Source organism: Sinocyclocheilus anshuiensis, unplaced genomic scaffold, assembly GCF_001515605.1.
Source record: "Sinocyclocheilus anshuiensis isolate Anshui unplaced genomic scaffold, SAMN03320099.WGS_v1.1 scaffold777, whole genome shotgun sequence".
NCBI classification, from domain to species: Eukaryota; Metazoa; Chordata; class Actinopteri; order Cypriniformes; family Cyprinidae; genus Sinocyclocheilus; species Sinocyclocheilus anshuiensis.
This window is the reverse complement of record NW_015540897.1, coordinates 884,333-895,356: the sequence shown is the minus strand read 5'-3', so window position 1 is coordinate 895,356 and position 11,024 is coordinate 884,333. Positions and strand designations below refer to the sequence as shown.

The 11,024-nt window shown below is 34.9% G+C and overlaps 1 protein-coding gene across 1 annotated transcript in view; it reads left to right on the top strand.

Moving 5' to 3' along the window:
• The first annotated feature begins 5,913 nt into the window (after window positions 1-5,913).
• The window catches only part of LOC107688950 (tensin-1-like), a 257,974-nt gene continuing 252,863 nt past the window's right edge, over window positions 5,914-11,024 (top strand). The window contains exon 1 of the mRNA XM_016486798.1: window positions 5,914-6,314. Coding sequence (XP_016342284.1) covers window positions 6,210-6,314 — 105 coding nt within the window. The 5' untranslated portion in view covers window positions 5,914-6,209. The remainder of the gene's footprint in view (window positions 6,315-11,024) is intronic.

Here is an 11,024-nt window from a genome sequence, read left to right as displayed (position 1 = left end):
CTACTTAAATAGTACGATGAAGTAAATGTCTGGATGACTTTCTTATACCAGTTTTTATGTATTGTGTTTAGTGTTATATTACCTACATAGTTAAATTAGTTTAATTGCTGCTGATGATGATCATATTAATATCAGAATCAGAAAGAGCTTTATTGCCACGTGTGTTTACACACACACAAGGAATTTGTCTTGGTGTCAGGAGCTTCTACTGATCCAGAATCAAGCCAATACACAAATCATTTTATAGCTTTACTGTTTGCGCACTGTTGGTTTCCATGACTTCTCACATTGGAAAGTGGGTTATATGAATATGGATGGCTTATGGCTTATCTTTAAGATCCCATGCAGAACTGCTGAGTTTGAAAAGCTTGGTGATGTGTGAACCGATCCTCGAAATCAAACTCCACAGTAAATGATTAAAGGAAAGGTTTACCCCATAATTAACGATTCGTTTTCTTACCCCATTGGCGAATAGTTTTTTTTCTTGTTTTGATCAAAAGTAAAATAAAATTTAGTGAGGTTTATGCTTAACCCTCAAGTTGTGTTCTGGTCACTTTGACTTGGATTATGTTTTTTCCTGAAAATGCTAGGAAATGTTATCGCATTGGACTAAAACTTACTGACTTTGCTCACACAGGGTATATAACAACTTCCCCCTCAAAAAATTGTTAATAATTTTTGTACTCTTGTACTTGTACCCTTTGTTACAGTTGCAGTGTTCCCAGCCAAATACTTGCCTACAAAAAATTGTTTATAAATCTCTTGTTATGCTATATTATTACCAAATATGTGACCTTGGAGCACAAAACCAGTCTTAAGTCCCTTGGGTACATTTTTAGCAATAGCCAAAAAAACGGGTCAAAATTATTGATTTTTCTTTTATGCCAAAAATCATTAGGATATTAAGTAAAGATCATGTTCCATGAAGATATTTTGTAAATTTCCTACCGTAAATATATCAAAACTTCATTTTTGATTAGTAATATGCATTGCTAAGAACTTCATTTGGACAACTTTAAATGCGATTTTCTCAGTATTTAGATTTTTTTTTGCACCCTCAGATTCCAGATTTTCAAACCATACATCAATGGAAAGCTTATTTATTCAGCTTTCAGATGATGTATAAATCTCAATTTCAAAAAATGTACCCTTATGACTGGTTTTGTGGTCCAGGGTCACATATAAGATTCTTTTTATTGACTTGTTTTCTTTCAGTTAGCACAGGTTTTGTATTTCTTTTTTGGAACTAATTGGTCATAGGCCTCATTGATCTGAGTTTACGCACCTTAGTTTTTGAGTGAAAAAAGCATTATTTGTGGATAATCTTGGCAGCGTTCACTCAAAAACTGAGGTGCATAATCTCAGATCAACAAGACCAAAAAGACTGAATCCAAGATTTGTTGATAATATTGCATAATGAAAGATTTACAAGCAATATTGCTGGTCATATTTGACAGGAAGCACCAGATTATGTAAAGGATTTTCAGCACAGCACAAGGGTTAAACCAAGAAATAAATAAATAAATACAATTCTTTCATAATTAGTAATGATAAAGTATGGTTGGTGCAACAATGACAATGATAAAAAAACACTCTGAAACAGAAGATTGTCAAGGAATTTTCTGTCGGTCCTTTTTTATTTCTCTCAATTATGGCAATGTCATTCCTCTGAGTTAAGAAGCCTCAGCTGACCGTCTGAGCTCAACACTAATGGAATCAATGGTCAATGGAAAAAGGACAGAGACAAATTGGACTCCGTAATGGGCTGAAAGAGGTGCTTTGATCCTTGACCTTGGCTATTGTGGCACTAATGTAGTTATCCTTCATTATGTGTTATCCCACCTCTACGCTAATATGGTACATTTCCTTAAAAATGCCAACAGCAGAAAAACAAAGCCCTAGTGTTCAGCCCGAGCTGCCTCAAAGCTAAAAGACAGCCACAAAACCCTAATTGTGATTTTTGCTTATTTTAACAGGTGAAAATTCATCTCGAAGCAGAACATATTACATGTGTAAGACTTGTTTGTGATGTTTTTGTGTGGCTGGTTTGCTTCAGATGGATGGGTAAACTTTAGTCTTGAGAGGACATAGCACTAAACAGACTCATAAAGTTTAGGCTTTGCTCCAAAGATAACACCCTCTCCAAACGGTTATATACTAGCACTTCTATTTCAATCTACACAGACATTAAAAGCCATCATGTGCTCACAGATATATTACACACTTGCCCATAACTAAAAGGCTTTCAATTTCAGTCATGGCTACACTTATGATTTCTACAGCAATATTGAGAAATGTCACATAACACATTTTATTCACAAAATTATGTTGATTTTCATTAACATGCAGAGCAAACAGTGTAGTCTGATTCACAAACAAATGATTCTTTTTAACTGATTCTGTTTGACGAATCATTTTAATGAAACACCGGAATCCATCTCAAACTCAAAGTGTTTGCATTGTGAATCAGTCTAATGACTCACTTAAACTGAATCTTTAAAATGAGCCTAGAACCAGTTTTCTGTTATTTCATGCCTTTAAAATAAAGCGTAATCTTTTTGTGATCTTTTTGATGTATCATTTCAATGAACCATTGGAATCAGTCTCAAACTCAGTGTTTACAGTGTGAATCTGTGTATTGACTCACTCACTAACTGAATCTTTAATATGTTGAACTCAAAATGAAACAAGAATGAGTTTTGTGTTATTTCATGCCATCAAAATTAAGATTAAAGACAACTTTGATTGTGTCTCATTTATCAAAACCATTCATATAGGTTTAGGAATCAAGAATGAAAGCAGTATTCGAATTAAAGCAGTGTTCAAACTTAATAATGATAATTTAATGGTTTTTACTTAACTTTCCACAGTATTTAAGTAAAGCTCCTTATTGAACATTAAAAGCTGAAGAAAATACAGAAAATCTCATGTAAAATGACAGCAAAACACTGTATTTTTGAATTACGGAAAATTACTGTTATTTAATGTGCCCGTTATTTTACGGTAATTTTCCGGCACCCCAGCTGCTGGAATTTTACCGTTTTTTTACGGGATTTGTTTTTACAGTGTAGCCAAACAGGTCAAAATTATCGATTTTTCTTTTATGCCAAAAATCATTAGGATATTAAGTAAAGATCATGTTCCATGAAGATATTTTGTAAATTTCCTACCGTAAATATATCAAAACTTAATTTTTGATTAGTAATATGCATTGCTAAAAACTTAATTTGGACAACTTTAAAGGCGATTTTCTCAGTATTTTGATTTTTTTGCACAAAAAATTTGCAAAAACAAATGAGCTGCTGGACAGAATACATGCAAATTCTCGAGGAAGGAAGTCATTATTTAAACTATTCCTTATCAGTCCATGCAATTCAACCATTCAGCCTGAGCAAGTGAAGTCATACAACAGCACAAACTCAATCACTAAAGCTGCTAGGAATAAATCGAGTGTCCACTCACATGCATTTTATGGCCAAAAGCTTTTACATGGTCCACTTTGCTTGCTGAATCAGTGATGTATTGATTCAGGGATTTAAATCGTCCATTAAGTGCAATTAAAAAAGTGCTTTTTCTGCTGGTAAAGGCGAACCAGGAGCACACATTTTTAATCATAACACTGTTTATCTCTTTTTGACCACTTAAGCAGAGACCCAGCTGTCTGCTCTCCTATAAACAACAGAAAAGTCTTTCATTAAATCAGACAAGGCTGCGCTCTCCATTCTAAATCCATTGCGTGCATTGAACGTTCTAGCCAAATATTGGTTATGATGTAATATTCACATTCGCTCAATATATTCATGTCTTCTCAAATACTAAACAGACTCTCTAGTTTTAATTAAATTCAGACACTGCTTACACTTAATGGTAAGTCAAAACTCTTTATTTACTTTCTGAATGCACATTGCTGTCTTACTGTGAATGATTCATCTGCGCACATTATAACAAAAAGAAGAAAAAAAATAATGTGAAATAACTTTCTTTTTCAGCTGATGTCACTAATGTAAAATACTCATTTTTTGCTTTAGTAGTTCAGATTACATTATTAAAATAGGTTGTGAACACAATTTTATGTTGACTTCAAGGTGCAGAATTCCGAGCTCTCTATCGACATCTCTGGTTGCAACATAAAATTGCAGGTTACTTGTGGAGGAACAGTGAGTCTCATTTACTAATCGTGTGCAGTGTTGGGGGTAACACATTACAAGTAACGCCAGTTACGTAATCAGATCTACTGTACAGACGTGAATTTACTTTTCCTTTAGCCTGAGGTTTATTCATTACACTTTTTGGTGTGAAAGGGCTTTTACATTTGCTATAAATAGAACTTCTTATATTAAAAACAATCAAGCCCTGCTCATATTTAAAAAGTAACGCGAAAGTAACGCAAAAGTAATGTAACGCATTACTTTCCATAAAAAGTAACTAAGTAACGTAATTAGTTACTTTTTAGGGAGTAACGCAATATTGTAATGCATTACTTTTAAAAGTAACTTTCCCCAACACTGATCGTGTGTACTGTACACACAAATTTGCTTGTGAAAACTGCGTCCAAATGTTTTCACGAGCAAATCGAGTCACCAGTATCTTTCACACTAAAATTTATTCTACATTTATCAAAAAATGTAGGAACAACTGAAACTACTCATACGCAAAAATTACAGTTAGAATTGTGTTGAGATTAAATTTTATACATAGATATTTCAGCTTAAATATATTCCATCATATACAGTGTATGTGCTGACTAGGTACAGCTCTGTAATTTGGGTCTGTATAAAACCACCCAATTAGTGAATGAGACCCATTATTTAATTTAATTTAATTTATGTATAATTATGCAAAAGTCAATGAAATCCTGAAATTTTTTCGCCAAATCAAACCTGACAGCTCCGACTATAAATCATTATTGTACACTTACTGTAGTGCCTTGAACTGACATTTTTATGTCATTCCTAACAGAAAATTAAACCAGAAATCCTGTCTTTTATAAATAGCTGTCGACCATTTGTTCGAGGTATTCTGGCTGGCATCTCAGGGTGTGGAGGACATGCATAACCCCATCACAAATGGCACATTAAGTTGGAATGCACACTGAAAATTCCCAGCCAAGATATTCTAGCCTCTGAACCTTTAATTTTAGGGTAGTACATGAAAACAATGGCGGGATCAGTAACTACGTGTACTGATGTGTTGATGATCAACGTGTGTTGATTATATTGCTTTGATCTCACCGCTTACAACTCTATTGACAACTAGAAAAGGAAAGTCCATAAAAACAAGCTGTCATGTGGCCTTGATAAAGCCTAGATAGATAGATAGATAGATAGATACATAGATGGAAATTAACGTTTAATTTTACTTTTAAATTAATATTTAAATAACAAAACAAATCATTGTAGTTTTTTTGCCTTTTCCTTTGCCTTATTGTTATTATTAAACTTTTTTTTATTTGCGTAAATGCGTAAGCTATGTCTGTAATTTGTTATGCAAATCTTCCCACATAGTGATGTAGACATGTGGGGGCATCTTAGAACCAGCCGTTTTAGGAAGGTGTGGCTGACTCTTAACTTTTATAAAGAATATCTCTTTGGATTTGAGACTTTAGTCTTTGCAACTTTACAGATCTTCTTTATGCACCAAGAGCTTGTAACACTCCAAAGAGAAAGGAAAAATTGAAATCGCATCATATGACCCCTTTAAAATGTTACCAATGCTTAAAGTCACTTGAATCTATAGTTACATGGGTATATATACAGATAGTGTAAAACCCACATGACTTGAAAACCCCTCTTGTACCTGTGCAGTTGTTTGCGCAATGAAACGCTCCGCACATTACAAGAGTAGCGGCCTGTGTTTACATTGAACGCCAGTTGCGTTTCCTGAGGCTCCGGGAGTGTGCGCTCATAGCGCGCGGCATGAGAGAGCGACAGTGGAGATACACATCCCAGTTTACAAACTCTCCCTCCCTCACTCTCCAGTCCTTCCTACTGCCTCGGTGCGTCATTCTGAATGGGAGTTTTGTGGTCAAAGCGAACATCGCGCGCGAAGACGCCGCCGCTGATGGAATAACGCCTGTTGGATCTCTTTTGGGCTGAAATGCGCGAGTGTTTGATCAGAGCTCATACCTGCCGCGCTGACCTTCAGGAGGAATAATCACGAGAACGCACGCGTTGAATGGGTCGTAAGGACGCTCACCTGAACCTGTCTGGATGGGATGCACCGTGAGCTTCATCTGCTGTGAAGACGATTTTCTGCAGATGCCTTTGGATCAGCATGTGGAGAAAAAGAAAGAGGAAAAGAGGCTCTTATCTAAGGTAGGGCGCACATGGGTTGATGCAGGAATGTCTAGTCCGTCGAAGGTTCTTGAAGTTGCTGTGAACTTGACAGTGAAGCTGTAACAGTATTTTGACGTTGGTTTAACTTTTTCCTCTCTCAGAAAGATGAATAATTGGTGCAGATGTTATATATTTTTACTTTTCGTTTTATTTTTATGTTGTTGTCGGTAAATAAATCAACTAGTCAAAACCAGTCAAAAGTTGACACACCTACTTTTTATGGAGTGACCAAACAAATCAAAACGGTCTGATATTTTAGAGGTATTTAGAAGTTTGACATTAAGCAGAAGTTGGGGGGAAATGCCACCAAAAGCGAGAAAAAAATGCCCCAGATGCTTATTTGTTTTATGAATATAACCCAATATTATTTAACGTTTAATTAACTTGACTTAATTTCTTTATTTGATTTAAATTGATGACATTATACACTTTAAATATAAAAACTGGTCCTTAATAAATACATTTCTGACACTGGTGACCACCATGTATGATGGCTACTTGTTGACTGCTTTTTATTCAATATCTGATCCAACTTATCCATCTTACATGTTGGAAAAGTGCAATTTATAGGCTATTTATGTACAAAACTCTTTTAAAGCATTTAAGCATACACCTTTAAAGGTCAAAAGACAGTCGTGTGTCTGAACTTTTGGTTGGTAGTGTGTTTAATGTGTTGACAGATGTTAGATTGTATCAGCAACCCCGCCTATACAGTTATGTATGAAAAACAAACCCAGAATCTTCTGTGCAGACCTCACAGGGAAAATAAACACAGTCTCCTACACGACCAGACAGTGAGAAAACGACCAGACAGTGAGAAATCAGGGCAAACCCAAGACTAAGCGTAGACAATACTGTTCTGTTCACATTTGGATCAATGAATGAGTTGCATCATTGCACAGTTTAATTACGGATGGAATCCAGATTGGAAATTTGTGCGTTCTTGCCTATTTATAGATTAGGTCTTTTGTTAAATTTGATTTATTATTTTATTTTATTATTTCACATACTGAATGCATTCATATGTGCATCATATTCATGGTTCATATTATTCTGAAAAGTACGTTTAATGTGCTTAAAAGCTGTTGGTTCATGTGATGCTTACATAATCAAAACTGACACAATTCTTTTTATTTTATTTTATTTATTCATTTATTTATTTATTTTTATTTATTTATTTATTTTTGGACACCTATTTTTTTAGTGACCACATAAATCAAAATAATTTGATATTTTAGAGATAATTTACAGATATTTTAGAGATGTTTTACATCTTTGGACATTGTCTGGGATGATTTGTAAAAATTATTGATGATTTCAGGGTCAGACATTAATCAGGACTTGGTGGAATAAGCCAACAAAAGTGATAAAAATACCCCAGATATTTTAAAAGTGAGGGCAAAAAAATAAAATAAAATGATAATTTAATAATATAGCGCCCAATTGTTTAGAATGTAATTACTTAACTTAGATGAATTATTTGACTTAATTAATGACATTATACATTTTTATGAATAAATATAAATATTTGTCTTTAATAAATTAATTTCTGACAATGGTGACTATCATGTATGCTGGCTACTTGTTGACACATACTGACCATATTTACATGCAAAGTATGTTTGCATGCTCAAAAGCTATTGGTTCATGTGTTTACATAATCAAAAGAGGCCAAATTCTGATTAATAATGGAATATTCTTGTACATGCAAACACAGTAAGCCCTGTTGAATTGCATGCTATATTTCAGGGAAAAGTTCACTGTGTGAACTGCTCAAAGACGTCTTACATGGGACTCTTCTGATGGGGTGGTCTGCTCTGGGTGGTGGGGTCAGATTTGGAAGGCCAGTCAGGGCGTTACTTGGGGCAGAAGGGCTGGAGCAACAAGCCCCACATTGTTGCTTTGCTCTCAGCCAGTGCACCAGTGTTAGTGGAGGAATGTTGCGCCTGTATCCTGATAGTCATCTTTCATTTTGGTAACCGTCTCACATGGGGTTCCACAAATCTGGCCCACCCTTATATTTGTATGTTTTTGTAAAGCTGGCTTATTGCTTTTTATGATATGGTGGCAACCACAATATTATGACACAAATGTTTAATAAATAGATAGAATCATTTTTTATTCCAAAAATTAAATCGTCATTATTTACTCCTGTCATTCCAAACCTGCACTGTAAAATGTGAACAGTTGGATCAACTTAATAAATTTACTTAAATTGGTAATCCACAACAAGGTGGGAGAGAGGGGGGTGGCAGGATTGGGAATAGACCGCGAGCCGGGATTTGAAGTCCGGTCGCCCATAGCACAATGGATCTATATGTCAGCGCGCTGCCCATGAGGCTATCGGCACAGACGGGAAAGCTACTTTTAAAAGTAATGCATTACAATATTGCATTACTCCCTAAAAAAGTAACTAATTATTTTACTTAGTTATTTTTATAGAAAGTAATGCGTTACATTACTAATGCATTGCTTTTGCGTCACTGTTTAAATCTGAGCTGGGCTTGCTTGCTTGTTTGTTTTTAATATAAAAAGTAAAAAGTAAATGCATGTTCACATTTAGTGTAGAACTATAGTAACCATCATGTTTACACAGCGCACACAACGCCTCTGCATTTACTCCCGATTTCCTTTAGCATGGGACAGGAGGGCTGTCCGTCAATAAATTGGAAAACAAAGTAACTGGCGTTACTTATTTGAAAAAAGTAACTCAGATATTTTCTTATTAAAAAGTAATCTAAATTAATTTAAATTAAAAAGTAATGCGTTACTTTACTGGTTACTTGAAAAAAGTAATCTGATTACGTAACTCGCGTTACTTGTAATGCAAGTAACACATTGAATTACATGTAAATTCTTGTAAAACATACTCCAATAATCTCTGTTTTATTTACAACTTTGAAAATACATTTTTACAGTTTATATGCGTAAATCTGATCATTTCCACTATAATAATAGGTTCTGTTTTCCACAAATCCCTAAAAAATTCTAAATTTAATTTGGGTTAAAACATCAAAGATTCAATTATGACTCTTAAAAATATATTTTTATTAACATGGTTTGTTTGTAGCAGACTACATTACCTCATTTATGGTACATATAGCAGGTCAAATAGTTCAGTATGAATACAGACTGATCATTCAGGAACAATTATTCTTGTTCAGTAAATTGTTGACATCATTAATATCTTGAACATCTATGCAAAGATAATTCAGATTTATAAAATCTGTAAACTGCTCTATTATATTAGAAACATACAATCATCTCTTTGCAAAATATTCTGTTCTAGACTTTATGCAATTGTTGCTTTTTCTGTGGAAATAGACATATCTTTACATGGCTTTTGTATACTGCTTTTATGGTGTTTACTTACTTGCTGACACAAGGGTGAGTAGATAATAACAATTTTAACTTATTTTTCGGTGAAATATTCCATTAACATCCATGTTGCATTACTTTGATGTGAAGATGCACCTGTGGTGTTCAATTCATGAGAGGAGTGTGCATTCATTTTTAGAAGATTAATACATGTTTTATTTGCATTTATCAACCCAGTCTCATGGGAAAACAACTTTTTTAAAAGGTAGTGATTTTGTTTTTCAGTGGGATAATCAGGACACCATGTGTTTGTTTGTTTGTGTTACTGTGTGAAATCTATTGTGAATTCATACAAATTAGCTACTAGTTCACCAAAATGTAAAATTGTTACAAATTGGCAGGAGATTGTGTGAACATTTTTTTGTACTGTTAACAAATAATAGTGATCATGCATGCTAGAAAATACAGATTTACTGGGCGACAGGCTCTTGCCACACAGAATTATGGGAAACAATTTTCCCATAATTAACATTTTTTTGATAAAATTTGCACACAAACTGGCATTTGAAGACCTAATGTACATAATTTGCTCATTATTTTATTGCAGTAGTCTTAAAATACCTTCCAGTTTTTGCCAGTAGGTGAAGCCTGTTGCATCCATTACTTTTCAACCAAAATGGTTTGAATGAACATCGCAGGCAGCATGACTTCAGATAACATGACAATGTTTGTAGAATTTTATAAGATGAGATGAAGGAAAATTTAGACTGCAAGAAATTGAGATTTGTTTGACTGGTTGATGTAAATCACAACTCACTGCGGTCTCTCATCTGTTCCTAACTATCAGTGCCCAAATCTTCCAAGCACACTCTTAAGCTTCCTTTCATCCCTCCAGTGGGAATAAATGACACAGACAGTTGTGTGGTAGGATTAGGGAGGGGTGGGGGAGGCCGTCAGGAGAAGGGCCTGTGGAAATTCCAGGGATTTACAGGGGAGTGACAGACTACAGTTACCTGCACCAGGTAGATCTATAGGAGAAATTGTGGGTGCTTGTTTATCAGATGTAGTAAGAGCACAGCATGGGCACTTAACGTACTTTAGACGGTGTAATAGAGCAGTGTTTCCCAACCGGGGTGCCGCGGCACCCTGGGGTGCCGTCTGTCGAGAGCAGGGGTGCCGTGTAAAAAATCCTTTTTTAATATTTTTAAATAGCTAAAATGTTCAAAAAAGCATCTATTATATAATATCCATTTCTGATGTCACCAATAGTTAGAGATGCACCGAAATTTCGGCTGCCGAAAATTAGTTCACAGCTCAGGTTTCACTTTCACGTGGTGTGACGCTCTGCGTATTATCCCGCTCTATGCATGT